This window comes from Dama dama, chromosome 20 (genome assembly GCF_033118175.1).
Source record: "Dama dama isolate Ldn47 chromosome 20, ASM3311817v1, whole genome shotgun sequence".
NCBI classification, from domain to species: domain Eukaryota; kingdom Metazoa; phylum Chordata; class Mammalia; order Artiodactyla; family Cervidae; genus Dama; species Dama dama.
Genome location: NC_083700.1, coordinates 2152800 through 2172979, shown reverse-complemented (window position 1 = coordinate 2172979; position 20180 = coordinate 2152800). Strand labels below are relative to the sequence as shown.

Below are 20180 nucleotides of genomic sequence, written 5' to 3'. Positions count from 1 at the left end.
TATCAGAAAGATAAAAAACAGGTTCCAATTAAGGTGTGTCATCGCTTCCTTTTGTGATACATAGATTAAGACAAAAAAATAAGTAGCTTAGTTTCAGTTCTTGGCACAACTCTGAAAAGTCATTTAGAGTTTTGGATAACTCAAGAATTTTTAGGATTTCTAAGAACTTGAACTGATATCTAAGTGTGTATAGTGGATCCATACTATATCTTGAGCCTCAGTGCTAAGTGTGTATTACATTTCATGTGCTCCATAGATGGAGAGACACCTAGACGTCTTGAACATGCCCTGCTGCTCATTACAAGGGCAGGTTCCCACTGAAATCCGTGTAGCAGTGGATCTCCAAAGAGAATTCCTCACTCCTCTATAGGACCTGGCCTAAATCCCTACTCACCATTCTGGTGGGACCAGAGGACACCAGAGGACTCCCAAGTTTTGGGCCTACACTCTTAAGGTCTGCTTTCCATGCCAGTTTTCCTCAAGTATCATTTTATACAGTGGAGCGATGAGGCTAGGGGCACGGCAGGCAGGTAGAGTCATTGATACTTATGATTTTTCAAGATAGACTCTCTGATTCAAATATTTCAGTTCCACCAAACACTGCCTCCAGCTCTAGCTCCATTTTGGGATCCTGAATGCAGTGCATCTTTTATAATTAGGTTCTTAAGAAATCATGAGTGCTTATTATCAGGCATCATTTAGAAAAATAACTGCTTCAGAGAGGAAAAAGGCAATTAGAAACCAGATAATTTCAGGCTTAGAATAAAGCTTATTTTTCCTTTAGAGATTTAAGTAATTCTTTAAGCTATAGGTGTTATCATTGTTCAAAACCAGATTTGGTAAGGCCCGCCTCTCTACCAGGCACAGATGCCGGTTTAGCACACATTCTTACCACCTTCATCACCCATTCCTGGGATCAGTCAGGCACACAGTTCCTCTAGCCCTTCTCCCATTGCCTGAAGGGATTAGCATGTTGCTGATCAGATTTCATGAAGTGACTTCTAAATGATTGCTCCCTTTCACCATGTAAAAATGCCTATGTTTCATCATGTCTTTGACTTAAACCAAAAATTCCTCCAGCTTGAATAATGGTTTGGGAGTCAGACTTAGATGCTATGGTCAACACATTGGTTCAGCATTCAATATTCATGGCTTAATAAAGGAAAAATACCTAGATTATTCTTGGAGTGTAGACTAATATTTAATCAAATCAACTGGCATGGTAGTTACTAAACGCACAATATGAAAAGGCATATGGATTCATCATACTTTCATTTTAAAAAATATTTATCAAAACAGGACCAAGTTTTCTATTCATCAACCTGCTAGCATGTTTCCATTCTTTTAAATTTAATATCCCTTTATGGATTTCCTTCATTGATTGGTAACATACCATTCCTGAGAGTAGTCACCAGACATGACTGAGGGAAAAAGGTATTTTTGCTGGTGCCCTTTCCCCCACCTTTAAAAGCCAGTTGGAAACCACACATGTTTACCTTTAAAGACACCAACAGTAATTGCATTGTCATCCCATGAACAGACTTTTTTATTCAAGGGTATAATATATTTCTCCACCAAACTGAGTGAGAATAAAGTGTAAATGAGAGTTTGAAATGTGACTTTTTAAAATGCTAGCAGATAATAAAACACCAGAGTCTATTGTCTTTATTATCAAAGTTTATTGTTAGAGTCAGTTCCTATCTACTGGGGAGTACAACTATGTCTCAATATGTGCTATAGTAACTCTAGGGTAATAGCCATTCTGCAAAATAGTTGTACTGGGGCTCTGTTAGGCATAGATCATAAGTCAGTGGAAGAATGAGCCCAGAAAACCCTGACAGTAGAGCCATTACTCTAGGAAAAATTCCAGTGCTATGCAACCTGTAAGGCGTCATCTACCAGCTGACGATGAGGCTCAAGGAGTTGTTGGTGGGATGAAACAGGAGTTGAACCCATTTTCTACTCTTCTCTGCAAGACAACTATGGCTCCAATGCAGGAACCAAAAACCAGGTCTTACAAAATCCTTTAAGCTCCCAAAACAAGTAAAACAGGACATAAAGAGGAAAGGGCCAGGAACCAGGATAGTGGAGGATAAATTAAGTGGAATTGGAGGGAATGAAAACTTATGGAATGAAAAGTAGCTGGATTTAGATGCCATTTGAGATGATAAAGAATACAGTGCAGGTAAAAGCAAATGAGGAAACAATTCAAACTTTGAAAAGCATTCAGACACCAAAAGTTAAAGTTCCCCTCTTGGAGGAAAACTGGTTTTAAAAAATGAGGAAAGTGGGTCACTAATAGGAATGAGTACCTGAGTAGAAATAGGTGTTTCAGGATGCCAAGAATATTATAATATATAAATGAGCTGGGTCTATAGGAAGGAAAAGTGGTTATGGTAGCCTGTTATCCAGATCTGACATTGGAATGATGTTTCTAGCAATGGCTTTGTCTATGAGGTTCTGGCATTTTTTTTTTGTAGCATAGGTAGCTTTGATGGAATGTTTTCATAACACTCAATTTATGTGGGAATGCAAATTACTATAGTGTAAAATTTCAAAGATCTCCCACCTATTTCTGCGGGACAGAAGATTAGAAGTCCTGAAACAGCTGTGGCTAAAGGCCCAAGCCCTCTTACCACCCTTGTGATGAAAATATTAAAGGAATGAACCAAACAGTATCAGGTGAGTCAATGAGCATTGTACCATGTAGACAGCAGATAATTTATGGTGACTTCTGCAGGCAGCCTGAGAAACAGAAAAGCTTGTGTACTAAATGCTACCCTATCATTAAATATAATAATAACAAAAAACAGGGCCATTAAATGAGACCCTAGAAAAGTCTAGCTGCCAACCAGATTGGGAAGATAAATAGCATAGTTTATTTTAATCTGTGTCTTCCATACTAACCTAGTTTGTCTGTAGAAAAGCCATCTGCTGGCACTAGGCCAGTATTTCTGAATTTTGTCATTATTAGCATCTCATTTTTCCAAAAAAGGAAATGTGTAAGTAGCAGGTGTACATAAAGGACCATTTCTACAAAGCCTTCTCTGCAGTCTTGACCTGTGTAGGGACAGGTTCTACTGATGAAGCATTTTTAGAGGCAGAAGGAAAAACATTAACTTGAGGTTTTCTCCAAAGAAAGAATACCAGTGGAGTTGGGCCCATATGATGAGTTTCTTGTTGGTGTTGAACAAAGGTCTCTTCTCTAGGAAATACGTTTGTTCACACCTATTTACAGGTTCTATAAATGTAATTTCTAAAACAAGAAGTAGAAGCAGTTTCTTTTCTAATCACGTCTCTGATGCAGTGAAGGGTCCTCCACTTTTCGGACTCCTCATGGTGTGGGATGGGGTTGGGCTCTATCCCAGGGCCGGATGCCCAGGCTGCTGTCCAGACCTGGGTTATTTCAAGCACCACGGCTTCTTCCTGCTTCTCCCTGTGCATTCAGGCTGCGAGGAATCTTCTTGAACATTTTCTTCCCCAACTGTTCCAAACACAGTTCTATTTGCTAGAAAACAGAACGTAAGTGTGAGTTAAACTTTGGATTTTAGACACCGTATAACTTCATGAACATAATTATTCCATTAGTCACATTTCCAAACAGATGAGAAAAGATGGCTGTATGTCTCCTCTCAAATGTCTTGTTCACTGATAATCCTGTCTACTTCTATAATTTCCTCAGCTCAAACCCAGGGCAACTATACAGAGAACTGTGGCTGTCAAGATGAGCCAGAACTCATGGTTCTGATGGGATGTAAATGCAGAGCCTGTGTCCATAGCTGTGCCCCAGCCTTGTTTTCTTCCTTTTGACAGTTTTTGATCCAGTCCTATGTGTAGCATATACCTTAGAAAATTAAAAATACACAAAAATGTCATCTGCTTAAAATCCTTCAAGCTAGGCTTCAGCAGTACGTGAACCAAGAACTTCCAGATTTACAAGCTGGGTTTCAGAGAGGCAGAGGAACCAGAGATCAAATTGCTAACATCTAATGGATCACGGAGAAAGCAAGGGAGTGCCAGAAAAACATGTACTTCTGCTCCATTGACTACGCTAAAGATTTTGACCGTGTAGATCACAACAAACTGGAGGATTCTTAAAGAGAGATGGGAATACCAGACTACCTTACCTGTCCACTGAGAAACCCGCATGCAAGGCAAGAAGCCACAGTTAGAACCGGTCATGCAATACCTGACTGGCTTCAAATTGGGAGAGGAGTACATCAAGGCTGTAATTTAACTTATATGCAGAGTGCATCATGTGAAATGCCAGGCTGGATGAATCACAAGTTGGAATCAAGATTGCCAGGAGAAATTTCAACAATCTCATATATGCAGATAAAACCACTAATAGCAGAAAGTGAAGAGGAACTAAAGAGGCTCTTGCTGAGAGTGAAAGAGGAGAGTGAAAAAGCTGGCTTGAAACTCAACATTAAAAAGAACTAGGATCATGGCATTTGGTCTCATCACTTCATGGCAGATAGAAAGGGAAAAAGTAGACACAGTGACCAGTTTTCATGGGCTCCAAAATCACTGCAGACAGTGACTGCAGCCATGAAATTAAGACTCTTGTTTCTTGGAAGGAAAGCTGTGACAAACTTAGCATATCGAAAAGCAGAGACATCACTTTGCCGACAAAGGTCTGTATAGTCAAAACTATTATTTTTCCAGGAGTCATGTATGGATGTGAGATGATGATAATTGTGCTCAGTTGTGTCCTGACTTTTTGTGATCCCAGCAGGCTCCTCTGTCCATGGAATTTTCCAGGCAAGAATACTGGAGTGGGTTGCCATTTTCCTCCCCCAGGGGATCTTCCTGACCAGGGATCAAATCCACATCTCTTGTGTCTCCTATTGGCAGGCAGATTCTTTACCACGGCACCACCCAGGAAGCTGCAGTCCAAGGGACTCTCAAAAGTCTTCTCCAGCACCACAATTCAAAGGTGGCTGAGCAGCGAAGAACTGATGCTTTTGAACTGTGGTGTTAGAGAAGACTCTTGAGAGTCACTTGGACTGCAAGGAGATCAAACCAGCCAATCCTAAAGGAAATCAACCCTGAATATTCATTGGAAGGACTGTTGCTGAAGCTGAAGCTCCAATACTTTGGCCACCTGATTGGTGAAGAACTGATTTGGCCACCACTTTGGCGAAGAACTGACTCATTGGAAAAGACTGATGCTGGGAAAGATTGAAAGCAAAAGGAGAAGAGGGCAGCAGAGGATGAGATGGTTGGGTAGCACTAGCGACTCAACGGACATGAATCAGAGCAAACTCTGGGAGAAAAGTGGAGGACAGGGGAACCTGGAGTGCTGCAGTCCATGGGGTCACGAAAAGTCAGACACAACTTAGCGACTGAACAACAACAACAGTGGGGTGGGGGAGGAAGGTAAATGTAAAAATTCACTATAACTCAAAGTTTGATATTCAATGGATGCAGTATAATGGTTAACAGGCTGAATTCATAAAGGGAGGCTGAATTCATGGAGAGTAAGATTAGAGAACATGAGGGGGGAAAAGCAATTTTGGTGATTTTGATTGTAAGAACTTCTAATTGGCTCTGTAATTCTGGGGATCTCAGAATAACACTGGGGATTAATGTTAGGAGTACAATTTGATTTGGGCTTCCCTTGTGGCTCAGCTGGTAAAGAATCTGCCTGCAGTGCAGGAGACCTGGGTTCGATCCCTGGGTTGGAAAGATCCTCTGGAGAAGGGAAAGGCTATCCACTCCAGTATTCTGGCCTGGAGAATTCCATGGACTGTATAGTCCATGGGGTTGCTGCAAAGAGTTGGACACGAGTGACTTTCACTTGATTTGGGGGCAGGGAAGGAGATTTAAATCACTCTTCAACTTACGCAGCATGAATTGGGGGTGTCTGACAGGAGATTTCTCTTAGCATTTCATTTAGAGAAAGAAGCAAGTAGGATGGAAATACCTAATTATACCTTACAGGAAAGAAAAAATTATCAAGATACATTTAGGTCCTTTTTAAAAGGAGTGTTCTCTTCATATTAAACACTGTCTAGAGGAACAAATGAACAAATTAGGGAAATAAGAACAAGAAAGGAAAATGAAATATGTTTGTTCTCTGTACACTGCCCACTGTAGGTGGTCACTTTCCTCTCTCAGGGGTGTGGGGGGAGAATCACTCTACTTGTTTGGTAGTCCTCCACTCCCAACTTCCTATTAAAGCTGTGGCCCTTCTATACTTAACTCTGAAAATTCCAGGCCTTATTGTCCTCAGACTTCACTTACTGGAGTCCTAGATAAGCATTCTGGTTTCTTTTTTGGAACAGAGTTTCAGTTTAAAAAATATCACCCTTCAGGTGTCTGTGAAATTATCGTAATTGTTTATTCCATGTGAATGTAGTCATGAGAATAAGATGATGCTTTAAAACAGACTTTCGATGTCCCAGGGTAAAGCAAACATAAGCTATTTCTTTCATTGCCCATTGGGCTACTGCAGACTACCCCAGGATGGAAACTTGAGACCCAGGAGACACAGTTCGAAGGTGCACACGTCCTTACATCCCAGCCCTACAGGCTAGCCAAGGTGAGCGCAGTTGCTTCAAGTGAATCAGGTACACACGTTGGCTCTATATATTTAGCATGATTCATATGGGGAAGAAAAATTTTGGTTTTGCAGACAAAACTTTTTGTTAATGGAGTCATGTCAAACTATGCTCCTGCAGGATTAAGTCATTTCAGCATTATGGCACTCAGATTAAATGTTCAGGCAGCTCACTCGTTGTTCACTTCATGCATGATACAAAATACCATGAGATAAGCCAGGCAACCAAAGTTTCATATGAAGGAGGAAATGCTGATGGCCTGCTACCTGCAGCATTGCACTGTGGGTTCGAAGGGCTCTCAGAAACAAAGAATGGCAAGAGGAAAGGGTGTTCGCGAAACCCCACACGGCCCGCGGGAAGGCGCCCCGCGCCCCCTCCGGGCTGCTTACCTCGCTTTCCCTCAGTGCCTCTCTGCCAGGCTCTCAGTGTCACACTCCTTGGGCGGGTCCCCGCCGCCCGGCAACTCGCTCTCGATCTCCCACAGCACGTCATCCTCATCCTCCAGGTTGCTGGAGATGTGGCACTTCTTGAACCCTTGGACGATGGACTCACTCGAGATGCTGTTCCACGCCACCATGACCCACTCCAGAAAAAGGCCCAGCGGCGGCTTCTTGGCATTCCCGGTGGGGCTCAGCGCCAGGTTCCCCGCCAGGAGCCAGTTGGAATACTGGGCCCGGACACTGTCATTCAGCGGTTTGTAGACCACCACATCCAACACCTGCAGCTGCGAGGTCAAGCCTCCCGGGATGATGACCATGTCGGTGTTCATGCTCTCCATGGAGCTCTTCACCGAGTCGGTGGCGTGGCCCCGGAAGCCGTTTAGGATCAGCAGCCCTCGCTGCTTGGGCACCGCGCCCGTCCTCCGCCTCCACACCACCTCCAGCCAGTCCTGCATCAGGTCCTCCGTCATCCAGCCGTACCGGTGGCAGCGGATTTCCATGCCACTTGGGAACTTCCCGGGGGGGATGTACGTGCCCCTCAGAATGATATATGGAGGTAACTTCCTCCCATCAGCCAAGACACCAAGCATGGCTGTGATTTTCAGTTTCTCCCTCCCTGGCGTCTTGACCAAGACAGGCTTTTCCCCCTGGTTGTCCACAGTCACCCTCGAGGGCACCTCTAAGCAAATAGGCGTCTCGTCTGCATTTCCCATCTGAGCCACCTGGTAGTCGTGTGCCCTGCGCAGAGCCAGGACGCTCCGCTGGTAGGTAACAAGCTTCTCGGTCAGGTCTTCGGGCAGCTGCTGGGGCACGGGCACCTTATGCCGCAGAGACAAGTCATACCTCCGCATCATTCTTCGACACCAACCCAAGCTAGCCTTGAACCCTTTCTCTGGAATGTTCATCTCCTGGGCGATCTCCAGAGCTTTCAGCTGCATGGCCTCCCTGGTGATGGGGTCCCCTTTGGCCTGCATGTATCGCACGTACTCGGCCACGCGCTGGTCCACCAGGGCGAAGCGCCCGTTCTTGGGGCCGCGGAAGGCACGCCGCATGGCGTGGGCGTTCTGCAGCTGCGGCTTCACTTTGCGCCAGTCGCGGACGTTTTTCTCCAGCACCCCAAACTGCTTGGCCGCCTGGCAGTTGTTGGTGCTCTCGGCGTACTCCACCACCATTAACTTGAAACCTGCGTCGTAACTGCGGCGCATGCCCCGGCTGAACTGGAACTTCCCGGCCAGGTCGTCGGCCGAGAGGTCGTACCCGGGGAAGCCCATGGCCATGTAGAAGGGGTACCCCTCGCCCCACTCGGGCAGCTCTGTGATGTCCCGAGGCAGACGGAGGCCAAAGCCATCCAGGTGCTGAGGCTGGGGAAACTGCGCGGCTGCGTTCATCGGGCCCGCCCAATCTGGCGGCTTCAGGTCGGATTCTTCCTTTTCTGGAAGATATACAGGGAGGGGTGAAGATAGTGCCCATGAGTACAACGATTTGGGGGTCATTCCTTGATTTGTTTTTGGTCAAAATACCGAGACTACCTCAATCTGAAGCTCACTAGAAGCAGTCACTTTAATTACAGATACTTCCAAAGTCCTCACCCCCTTGCCAATTCCCGTAGATTACCACATCTAATTCTCAGAGTAACTGTTTCTTTACTCTGTCTTTGCAGATGAGTGTAGAAAAATTAGGTAACGCGTCAAGGTGGCAAAGCCAGGAAGTGACAAGGGCTGGAAACAACACAGGCACCATGCTTGAGTAATGCACTAACTGTGAGGGTCACGCTGGGTGAGAAGCCAAATACAACCCATTCTACACATAGTATTACAGAATTTGTATCATCATGAACCGAATCATATCCCTTAAACCAAGAAAATCTATAGCAATACCACACTTAGCAAAGTTAAGCTGATAAGGCAGAAGTATGGTTTTTGCAAACCCATGTCAGAACTGGGTTTCACTGTATGTTTCTATTTAGAAAGTGGTCACAGAAATTGAGTATTACTCAGGGATATTACCATATCTCACCAAAACTAAGAACCCATCGATTGCAAGATGCACCATTATATGCCATTAAGGGAAAAAAAAGCCACTAGTGAAACTAACATGCCATCAGTTTTAAGTGTTAGTCACTCAGTTGTGTCCAACTCTGCGATGCCATGGACTGCAGCCCAGGTTCCTCTGTCCACGGAATTCTCCAGGCAAGAATACTGGAGTGGGTTGCCATTCCCTTTTCCAGGGAATCTTCCCCATCCAGGGGTTGAACCTGGGTCTTTGGTATTGCATGCAGATTCTTAACTGTCTGAGCCACCAGGGAAGACCCATCAGTTTTAAGAAGCATTCTCAATTGCAGAGATGTTAAAGTGATGAGGGAAATATATCTTTTAGAATCAATGAAATACGGCATTTTAAACTATTACTTATAGAGAGAAGGTAAATAAAATCACTCTGGCTGTTGGGAAGCTGTATTTATCCAACTCCTGCTCTCTAGCTATGTTCCTTGGTACAACACTGTGTGCTTCTTTAGACGTATTTGCTCAAATGTGCACTATAGCTGCTATTGCTTTTTCTATCCAAGATGAAGTAGACAGGAAGTCAAGTAGATAACCCTGGATGCATGCTTTGTCACGCTGTTTTCTTTAGTTTTCAGAAGCGTGTGGTATGCTACCAAGGCACTCAAGATGTGCACTGGACCAATACAAACTTCAATTTCATTCACCTGCATATGAGGTTGCATGTTGAGATTTATAACCCGCAGGTGACAGGTGAAGAAATGGACAATCAGAGAGATGGATGAAGTTGCCTAAGGTCACACAGCATGGAAAACAAGGAGATTTTGAAACTCCAAAGCCCATAGTCTTTCTGCCTCAGAACCTTGCCTTACTCTTAAATACCCCACAGAATGTACCTTAATGTAAACTTAAAATCCATCTTCATAATTCTACCATTGGATGCCTTCTGCATTGGGTTAATCATAGTACCTGCAAAGGTTCCTCCTTGGAGCTGCCATTCGTCAGAATTCTGAGATTCTTCCTCCCTTTCCAACCGAGTGATCATGTCAGGCTTAGGGAATGGGAATTCTGTTTACAGGAAATAAAACAGGTTAACAGCTGTGTTACTGTCTTGGAGAATTGCCAAAATAAGTACTTTGTAATACTTAAGCAAACCTCCCCTCCACTCTCACCCCACTACAGTCTTCTCAGTATGCAGATTTATGAAAGGCAGCAGAGAAGGATTCAGGGAGACTTAAAGAAAAAATATGATGGGAAATAGGTCTGTCCAAGGGAATTTATGGATCTCTGCTAATGAGGGCCTGTACTAGCAATGACAAAAAGGAACTGCATTTAGCAGGGAAGTGGGTGTATGCAGCCACTGATCTAATGAGCATTCCAGTACCTGCATGAGCCAAGTGGGAAAATCCCTCCAAATGGTTAGATTCTAATAATATCAGTGCTGGGAGGGAAGCAACAAGGATTCTTCGGGGATATGTCCCCAAGCTTCTGAGGCTGACAGGATAACAGCGAGGCCTGCCTTCTCTCCTAGGAATGTATAAAGTACAGGCCCAGATCCACGGTGACATTTCTTAGATTATGTCTTATTTTTTCTTTTTTTGATGAGTATGCCTGGGTTGAATGAGGATGGTTCTGAGAGCTGGCATGAGCTGCTGAGTAGGAGGACACAATATTTATATCCTGCCTAAGTCAAAAACAGGAAATTAAATGGGCACAGGCATTGAGGGGACAGAGCCCAGGTTCAGGAGAGAGGTATGTTGGATACACCTGAGAAGAGAGTCATGGAAACAATTCTCTGGGCTCAGAGCTTCTAAGAGACAAAGGAAAACAAAGTTTTACCCAGAGACAGGACAGTTTCATAATTCATCCTCATGACCTCCCGGTAGAGAGCCTTTTGTTGCTCCGTCAAAACTTCCCACTCCTCATCGGAAAAATATATGGCCACCTCATCGAATAGGGCCGGCACCTGCAACAGTGAACAGGCTTTTCTCAATGACTAGTCAGCACATGCAGACACAGTTCACACACCATTATCTCACGAGGGCCGGCCTGGGCCCGGAGACACATCAGTGCTCACATGGCTCCAAGAAGCAAAATCTGGATGTCAACAAGGCCCTCTGTGCCCTGCTGAGTGCTTGCCACTCTCATTCACAGATAAGGAGAGCAGAACCTTGAGATGAAAACTCCCCACCACGGATCACCAGGTCGAGAGACTGGATCCTCGCACGAAGCAGGGAGAGCTGATCACAGCTCAGCCCCCACCCAGAGCCAGAGGCGACCACGTGAAGGAACACCCTGAGACAGTTCCCCTGCCAACACAGCCCTGCTGTCTCCCTCAGCCACAGAGCCTCAGACCACGCGGGTGCTGGGGGCTGCCTGGGCACTAGTCTCCATTCCCAGAGCACTTGCCCCAGTGTATGCCTCAGAACCCAAAGCCTCTCAGCAAGGAGCCGGTAAGAGAAGGGCCCTCATCAGGCCTTTTCCAGTCCACAAGAGGATGAGGAGGAAGACAGAAGGGCTAATCAGAGCTTCAATTTTTGTAATGAGATACTAGAGCAAACTGGTTTGCTTTGATGCCTAGACCCACAGCAGAAAGCCCTAAAGACACAGCTCCACTCCCCTCTCCCGTACCTCCCCGACACTACAGGCCAGTGGGAAGGGGTGCTCACGTGGCCGAATGCAGCCAAGCCACCCAGACCAACCTCCTCTTGTTCAGCTCTTTCCTTTCTTTTTACTATGTGTCATCTTTCAGTCATTAAAAATCCTATTCCAAAGCTCATCATAGTCAGTGGTAAAGCATCACTGGGCTGCTGCGTTCAGAGCTATTTCCCCTGGTGCAGTCTAGGGCCTGGGGGGATCATGATGATGTTTTGCATCAGCTTAGAAAAGTTCAGTGTCTGCACAGCCTGCAGCTTCTTCAGGTGTCTGGCCATCAGTCACTTAGACCGCCTGGCCTTTCCGCCTTATCCACAAAGCTCACCCTACCCCTCCACACCTCACAGCCCCTTCCACATAGGGAGAATATCCTGAGAAAGGCCCTGTAACTGCTTCATTTATACCCCCCCCCCCCCCCCCGCCCCCTCATTTAATCCAGGAGGAAACTGGCTCAGAGCAGCCTTGTTTCTGGTCTAAAATCACATAGCCAATAAACAGTAGGGTTGAGGCTGGGACCTGGGATGTCTGACTTCACGGCTCCGGCCCTTACACAGGGCAGAATGGCCTCCCTGGTGCCCAACTTGCATGGTCTCACTTCCACCCCCACACACTCAGTGGAACTTAGCTCCTGCAGTTCCTTGAACAAACCATTCCCCACCCCTCCAAAGACCAGGAGGTCTCCATACATGCTGCTTCAGAAGTTTTCCCCATTCTTGGCCTGGCTAACACCCACCCACCTTCCAAGATTCAGCCCAGATATCCTGTTCTCTGGGCAAGCTGGCCTCACCCTGGGCTGTGTCCCTTGTAAAGCCCTGGGCTCAAGGCTCTGGGGCACCTATCACATGGCAGGATCCTCTTGGTTTTCCTGTCTGCCTCTTTCACTAGAGTGTCAGTTCACTGAGGGCAGAACCTGGGCTTATTTTGTTTTCTTCCCCTAAGCCTAGGACACTTCCTGTAGAAAGTAATCCCTTGAAAGTGTGTTTTTGAGTCAAAGATTTAAGTATATACTCTCTGGACTTCGCTTCTCTTGTTCTACCTGGAATAGTTCCAAATAATCATTACAATTTATCTGTTAAAAAACTGAGCCTACTCTTTGGAGTAAGAATGGTCAAAATGCCTAGAGTAAAATACCAGGAGGTATAACGGATTGGTCTCTGGGCTCTGCTCAGATTTCATCAATCTGGAAAGCCAGGCAGCTAGGAATTTTCCATCCCACCCCATCCCACTTCCCAGGCTTTTGAACAACTCTCCTTTGGCCTTTTCTCTCCCTAGGAAATTTCAGATCTAGGCTACACCTATTTATAGTCCCTTTCCCTCTGCTGATAAAACAGGACACAGGGCTGGCTGTGCCTGTCATTTCAGAAGGGCGATCCCTATCGACACTCACAGAAGGTAACACGTGCCCAGTCTGGTAAAATACAGCAGACCTGCAGTGGTGTGAAGGCACCCGGAGGCTGGGGCTGGATTCGTCTCCTCCCATTTCCGACTGAGCCGCAGAGGGTCCTGAGACGAGCCCCATGATGCTTCAGAGGCGCACATGTCGTGTGGCTTAGCAATTCTCCTCACAGCAGCCGTCTGTGAGAACTGAGCCAGCCTTCAGCCAGGCCCTGCTGTGCAGGCCTCCCCTCTCTCTACAGAGGCCTTTTATCTGGCCAAGCCCAGCAGAAGGTAAACAGGGCCAGCCCTGGGCCAAACTCAGAAGTCAGGCAGCCAGCGTCCAACCCCTAGACACCCACCCTTGCTTGGCCTCACGGGTAGGGGCCCTCGATCCCTGCCCTCCTCCCTTCCCAGAAGGTCAAGGACTCATCAGATAGGTGTTCTTCCTTTAGCCTGTGTGCGCTGCCTCACTCGGCCCCAAGAGCCGGCCTTCCAGCACTTATCGAACCATCCGAGAGTACTTACATGCTGCCCAGGCATGCTGACGATGCTGTGTGACCACTCAGCAGACAGTGGGGCTTTTGGGGCAGAGGCCTGGGACCAGTGCACCGATACAGCGCCTGCTGTATGCCAGGCACTGTGTAGGGCACTCCTTCTTATACTCCTATTGAATCCTTTCAATCCTTTCATCCACACAAGGATACGGGGATCACTACCCCAGTTTTATGGGTGAGCAAACGGCTGATAAGTATCTCGCCCAAGGTCACAGAGTTAGCAAGTCTGACTCTCATGCCCACGCTTTCTCAGCGGGTCACTTAGGCCCCTGCCTCGTGGCAATAGCAAACCCCAGGGTCCCTTAAGAAAGATGAACCAAGGACTTCTTCCTCAGAGCTACCAAGGAAAGAGCTCAGACTCCAGGGCACAGCATGTACCCCCGGGTGGCTGGCTTGAGCCTGGGCCTGCCCTGCTTCTCTCAACCGTCTCCTCCACTCCCTGACACACGCTGCAGGCTCCAGCGGCAAGAGCTGTCGCTAAACTTCTTCTCCAGTGCCTGTGCTCCTGGCTTCCTAGATAGCAAGATCTTCCCTTCCCTTGGCTGGTTCCACCTCTGCCTAAGACTTGGTTCAAAGTACATCTTCCCTTTTCTTTACCTGAAATTGTACTTCTACTCCAATTCTCCCATGCAATATTACCTTTATAGCATGGTTCTTAAGATTGAAAGATTTTATTGATCACCCCAACACAACCTACAGCCAAAACACATATGTAAGAGACAGACTCGATTGTTTTCTTCTCCTAGTTTAATGCCCTGGAGCAGGATTTTTTTCACTCAGCACTGCTGACACTTCTGGCCAGACCATTCTCTGTGTCAGGGGCTGTCCTGGGCATCACAGATGTACGGCAGCATCCCGGGCCTCTGCCCAGGAGATGCCAGTAGGCTCTCCCACTTCCCAAGTTCCACCACAAGTCATGATAACCAGAAATGTCTTCACCTAGATGTACCTGGGAGGGGGCAAAACTACCTGCTACTCAAGACCAGGTTCTTGCCTGCTTTCTCCAGGAGTTCTCCAGCCTGTAGAAGAGACTGTCCAGACCTGACATCCACCACAGAATTCCAAATACTGTGCAGTTAATCAGATTTACTTTCCTGTCTTCCCCATAAAACAAGCATTAATAATTCCACGAGACTAAGGATCCTGTCTTAGTAACACCCAGCACTGTGCTGAGTAGCTGCAGACGGACGGCAGATTGCTTGGATGCCACACATGCCACTCCCCCTCCTCCAGCTCCACTGGTTGCTTCCTTTCCCAGCCAAGCATGGGCTTCACCTTGCTCCTCTCTGTGTTGTCCCAACAGACTCTAATGTTTGCTTCTACTGCACCTGTTTTGCATGCTTCTCCATTCTGTCTAAATGTTCTTGCTTGGCCGGTATAGCCTCAAAGCATTGAGTTCTTGCTCAGGGCTAGATGGGATGACTCCTGCGCTCTAAAATCTCCCCAGCTGCAGGGATTAGAACTGAGGAGGACAGCAGCATGGTCTGAAGAGACAGAAGCAGTCCAGCTTCAACAGCTAGACTGGTTAAACCCACAGCCCGGAGTCGTATTGTTTTTTTTTTTTTTTTTTTTCAAATGGAGTATAACATACATACAACAAAATGCACTACTTTTAAGGTTCCAGCTCAAGAGGCATTTTTAAGAACAGCAGTCAGTATACATGTGTATCCCAGGGGTAAAGCAGATAACTCTGCAGCACTTTATGCAGTGGGAGGGGAGTAGGACGAGATAGTTTGCAAAGACCATGATTCTCTGAATACATATCTCTCATTGGAAAAAAGCATACTATGTATACTGAGGATGTTCATACACAGTGGAAAACCAAGCAGAGAAAAGGAATGTCATTTGGTGCTTATTTAAAATGTTTACCATGCATGCTGAGTTATCATGAAGTCCAGTAAGTACTGTAAATAATGTACCCAACTGTAACTATAAATCTCTGTTGCATTTATACTTTACATTTTAATTCTATCACACTACAATGTTTGGATATGCTCCCTGCTCACTGCTGCCTACTATCCCAATCCCTCCACCCAGGGCCAGCTGGAAATGCAGTTCTCTCCTGTGTCAACTACTGTAAGAGGTGTTCACACAGAACCAACTGGCCTCATCCCATAAAGCTCTCCGCACATCAGCTCAGTGCCCAAGACTTAAATGGTTTAAGTGGTCCCCTTCAATCAGCAGTAGGTGACAAAGACTTTGTCCTCACCCCAAACTTGGTCAGGCTCCTCTGAGCCCTCTTCTCCACTAGGCCTCTACCCTGGACACATACACACCTGCTATGGTCCGCAGCCTGCACAGCCCAGTTTTAGCAAGAATTCCACTAAGGCAGTTTAGAAAGAATCCCCTACTGTTGATGACTCCTCTTAGTAATTTTCCATTCGCTGAGCCCTATGCCCTGTTCCCTGGCTGTAAATCCCCACTTGTCTTTACTGTTGAACTCTCTCCTGTTCTCTTCGCTTTCCTATTGTGACAGTCTTGAAGCCTATCTCAGCAGTTCTGAATATTAATATATTCCTTAGTATATTCCTTATTATATAAACAAGCGCCAGAATAATTTTTCTTTTACACATGGGTCAGCAGACATTTAGTTGATATCTACAAGGTGCCTGGCATTGAGCAGGATATAGGGAATCCATGGGTACAGGAGAGAGACATAGTCGTGGCCCTGTGGACTTCCAGTCCTGATGGTGATACGTTATGTGCCTAAAGAGACTGTTCCCATAACCAGCTTCTCCATCCTTCGCTGTGCCTTTTAAAGCCACAGAACTGTTTTCTCAGGAATGCAAACACACTGGACTGGGCTAAGCTAGGCTATTTTTACTTCCTGTGGCTGCCTGAGGAAGAGACTTATTACAAACCTGGCTCCTAGGCCTGCCCCTCACAGCTGTGTGAGACCCCACACCTTCTTACTTACCCATCCACCCTCTGAGCAGATTCGGACTTTTTGCATATCTGTGGGACCATCCTCCAGTTCCCGGCTCTGAATCTCTTCTTCTTCTTCCTCTTCTTTCAGGGTCAAATTGAGAGGGCAGGCTGTGGATGCCATCTCTGCAAGCAAGATTCAGTTCAGAAAAATCAGGTGCTAGTGTGAACTCTTCAAAGCCTGTGAAGGGGGCGGCTCAGGTTACACAAACCTTTTTAGCTCCAGGACAGTTCAGGGGAACAAGAGCAAGGGAAGAGCCAGGTCTGGGGAGGAAGGGCTGCAAGGAAAGCACCAGGAAGCTGGAAGGTGACATTTAGCTCTGAAAAGAAGAGGGTTGCAGGCAGTCAGCATACCTGGCTGTCTTCAAATATTTAAAAAAACTGGAAGAGAGACCAGACTGGTTCTGTAGAGGCTTAAGGGCATAACAGGTTGGTGGGTAAACATTCCAGGAAGTTTAAAGAATGCATCAAAAGGCAGAACTTTCTCACAGCCAGTGCCACCCAAACATGGAATCAGCAGCAGGTGTGTTGGCTTCCTGTCAATGAAGGCATTTGAACTCATAGTGCACTCGCTCAACTGGGTTGTTCCTACAGGGCCAGTTCAGTGTCAGGAGGTTGGTTGGTCCAGAAGACCTGGATTTTCCAGAGTCAAAGGTTTTGTCCATGAGCCAGGTCAGAAAATAGAGTCATTCTGCCTTAAGTGACTTTCCAAGCCCAGGACCCTTAGTGAAGAGTAATGCTTGGATACCCAAGAAGATGCAGAAATCACCAGGGTCTGGGGCCCACCCCACCGGTAAAACTCGTTGCCTCTGGACCGCTGATTCTCTCTTCTGTAAATTCTCTTTCGCCCAGCTCCTGGGCCAGTACAAAGGCTCCTGCCCTCTAGGGGCGCGGGCACTTCCTAGGTGTGGAGTGAGTGTGCATCTTGTGGGCCTCATCCTCCCAGGCTTCCAAAGAAAAGATCCTTCCGGAGTTCAAAGTCCGCTTCTTCGGTATTTTCAAAGAGGACGGGCAAACGCAGCAAGATACGTCTGGGGCGGGTCAAACAGGCTTCAGATCCCTGGAGCTGCGGCCAGAACTTGGCCAAGGCCTCCCCGGCCGGCTCCCATGAGGTGGAGGCGCCGCCCCACCGCAAAGGTGCGGTTCAAGAGGTCCCCGCCGCCGCCGCCCACCCGCTCGGCGCCCCGCCCGCCGCCGCTGCCGCGCCCCCGGGGCGCGCTAGGGTTTCTCCAGCCATCTTGTCCCATTTCCCTTTCTCCGCGGCCCCGCGCCGGGAGCGCTCCGCCGCCTGCCTGCCCGCGCCCGGCCCGGCCCGCCTCCCCGCCTGGCCCGCTCCCGGCCCCAGCGCACCTGCCGAGCGGCCGGGGCCGGCGCCGCCTGCCTCCCCCGGCGGGCCCGCAACAAAGGCGGCGGCGGCGGCGGTAGCAGCTGCAGCGTCGGCGCCCCCGCCCCCGCCGCGGCCCAGCGGCCCGGGGCCCGAGGGAGGGGCCGCGCTGCCCCCGCCCCGCCCGCCCGTGCGCACTCACCGCCGGGCCGAGCGCCAGGGCGCGGGCCGGGGCCGCGGTGCAGACGCCGAGGGCTGCGTCCCGGCTGTCACAGCGCCATCCTTCCCGTCTCTCTGGCTTCCCGTGCGCGCGGCCCCTCGGGAGGGAGGGGAGAGGACACGTGGTGGGAGGAGGGAGGGTCCGGCCGGGAGCTGAGAGTGTTGGGAGGCGAGGGGAGGAGCGCGGCTGATGTCAGCGGGCCTCGGCGGCGCCGGGGGACGGCGTCCGCGCCAGCTCCCGACCCTCCTCCTGGCGTGGCTTCCGGCTGGTGAGCGCCCTGCGCTCCTCGAGGCTGAGCTCCTGACCCCACTGGCAGGCTAGCCTCGCCTGCCTCAAGTCCTGCCCTCTGCCCTCTCTACTCCCCTGGTGCAGTTTCCAGTGCACCGTGTGTGACCTCGGCAGAGAAGAGGCAGGAAGAGCCCGTATTTACATTTGAAGTGAATGTAGCCTGGGTGCACACGTTCGTGCGCTTATTTGCAGGAACCACTGCTTTGCGCTTAGTTAAATGAGTACTCCGGAGACTCGGGGCGTACTTCAAGGAATGTGTTATGAAGAATGACCAGCAAGGGCATGAGGGAGAGTGAGGGGGTGTTGGATTTGGGGGGAAGCCTGCATATGCACATTCTGGCAGGCATGTCAGAACTTTGTTGTTATGGTTTAGTCGCTGAGTAGTGACCTACTCTGTAGGACCCAATGGACTGCAGCATGCCAGGCTTCCCTGTCCTCCATCATCTCCTAGAGTATGCTCAAACTCATGTCCATTGAATCGCTGGTGCTATCCGAGCATCTCATCCTCTGTCTTCCTCTTCTCCTGCCTTCAATCTTTCCCAGCATCAGGGTCCTTTCCACGGAGTGGTCTATTCTCATCAGGTGGCCAAAGCATTGGAGCTTCAGCATCAGTACTTCCAATTGATTATTCAGGGTTGATTTCCTTTAGGATTGTCTGGTTTGATCACCCTGCTGTCCAAGGGACCCTCAAGAGTCTTCTACAACACCACAGTTTGAAAGCATATAATCTTTGGTGCTCAGCCTTCTTTATGGTCCTACTCTCAAATCCATACTTGACTCTGGCATAAACCATAGCTTTGACTATATGAATCTTTGTCAGCAAAGTGATGTCTCTGTTTTTCAGTATGGTGTCTCGGTTGGTCAAAGCTTTTCTTCCAAGGAGCAAGTGTCTTAATTTCACGGCTGCAGCCACCGTCTGCAGCGATTTTGGAGCCCAAGAAATAAAATCTATCACTGTTTCCATTTTTACCCTGTCAATTTGCCCTGAAGTGATGGGACCGGATACCGTGATCTTAGTTTTTTGAATGTTGAGTTTTAAGCCAGACTTTTCACTCTCCTCTTTCATGTTAATCAAGAGGCTCTTTAGTTCTTTGCTTTCTGCCATTAGAGTGTTGTCATCTGCATATCCAAGGTTATTGATATTTCTCCCAGCAGTCTTGATTCCAGCTTGAGCATCATCCAGCCCAGCATTTCTCATGATGTACTCTGCATGTAAGTTAAATAAGCCAGGTGACAGTATACAGTCTTGATGTACTCCTTTCCCAATTTGGAACCAGTCTGTTGTTTCATGTCCAGTTCTAACTGTTACTTCTTGACCTGCATACAGATTTCTCAGGAGGCAGGTCAGGTGGTCTGGTATTCCCATCTCTTTAAGAATTTTCCACAGATTGTTGTGATCCACACAGTCAAAGGCTTTAGCATAGTCAACGAAGAAAAATTGATGTTTTTCTGGAATTCCCTTGCTTTTTCTATGATCCAACACATATTGGCAATTTGCTCTTTGATTCCCCTGCCTTTTCTAAATCCAGTTTGTACATCTGTAAGTTCTCAGTTCATGTACTGTTGAAGCCTAGCTTGAAGGATTTTCAGCATTACCTTCATAGCATGTGAAATGGATGTAATTGTGTGGTAGTTTAAACATTCTTTAACATTGCCCTTCTTTGGGATTGGACTGAAAACTGACCTTTCCAGTCCTGTGGACACTGCTGAGTTTTCCAAATTTGCTGGCATATTGATTGCAGTACTTTCACAGAATCATCTTTTAGGGTTTGAAATGGCTCAGTTGGAGTTCCACCACCTCCATTAGCTTTGGTCATAGTAATGCTTCCCA

At 47.6% G+C, this 20180-nt stretch overlaps 1 protein-coding gene across 4 annotated transcripts; it reads right to left on the bottom strand.

Moving 5' to 3' along the window:
- Positions 1 to 1517: 1517 nt before the first annotated feature.
- Positions 1518 to 18336, bottom strand: POGK (pogo transposable element derived with KRAB domain). 4 transcript variants are annotated; one of them, XM_061120167.1, is made up of 6 exons: positions 18044 to 18336; positions 16510 to 16643; positions 10846 to 10972; positions 9976 to 10074; positions 6956 to 8438; positions 1518 to 3508 (listed from the first exon to the last, which is right to left on the bottom strand). In XM_061120167.1, exons 2-5 carry the CDS (start codon positions 16639 to 16641, stop codon positions 6967 to 6969), a joined length of 1830 nt encoding a protein of 609 aa, XP_060976150.1. In that variant the 5' UTR covers positions 16642 to 16643; positions 18044 to 18336; the 3' UTR covers positions 1518 to 3508; positions 6956 to 6966. The 4 variants fall into 4 exon arrangements, with proteins under 4 accessions (XP_060976150.1, XP_060976152.1, XP_060976151.1 ...); XM_061120169.1 differs by lacking the exon at positions 18044 to 18336 and adding an exon at positions 17868 to 17960; XM_061120168.1 differs by lacking the exon at positions 18044 to 18336 and adding an exon at positions 16872 to 17693.
- Positions 18337 to 20180: the final 1844 nt, after the last annotated feature.

What these genes read in the sequence shown, in the direction of transcription:
- POGK (XM_061120167.1), bottom strand. Translation starts at nt 16,641, where the DNA reads ATGGCATCCACAGCCTGCCCTCTCAATTTGACCCTGAAAGAAGAGGAA. An exon ending in TCTGCTCAGAGGGTGGATGG is followed by an intron (nt 10,973 to 16,509) that starts GTAAGTAAGAAG and finishes TCACTGTTGCAG; the next exon opens with GTGCCGGCCCTATTCGATGA. An exon ending in CCAAGGAGGAACCTTTGCAG is followed by an intron (nt 8,439 to 9,975) that starts GTACTATGATTA and finishes TATATCTTCCAG; the next exon opens with AAAAGGAAGAATCCGACCTG.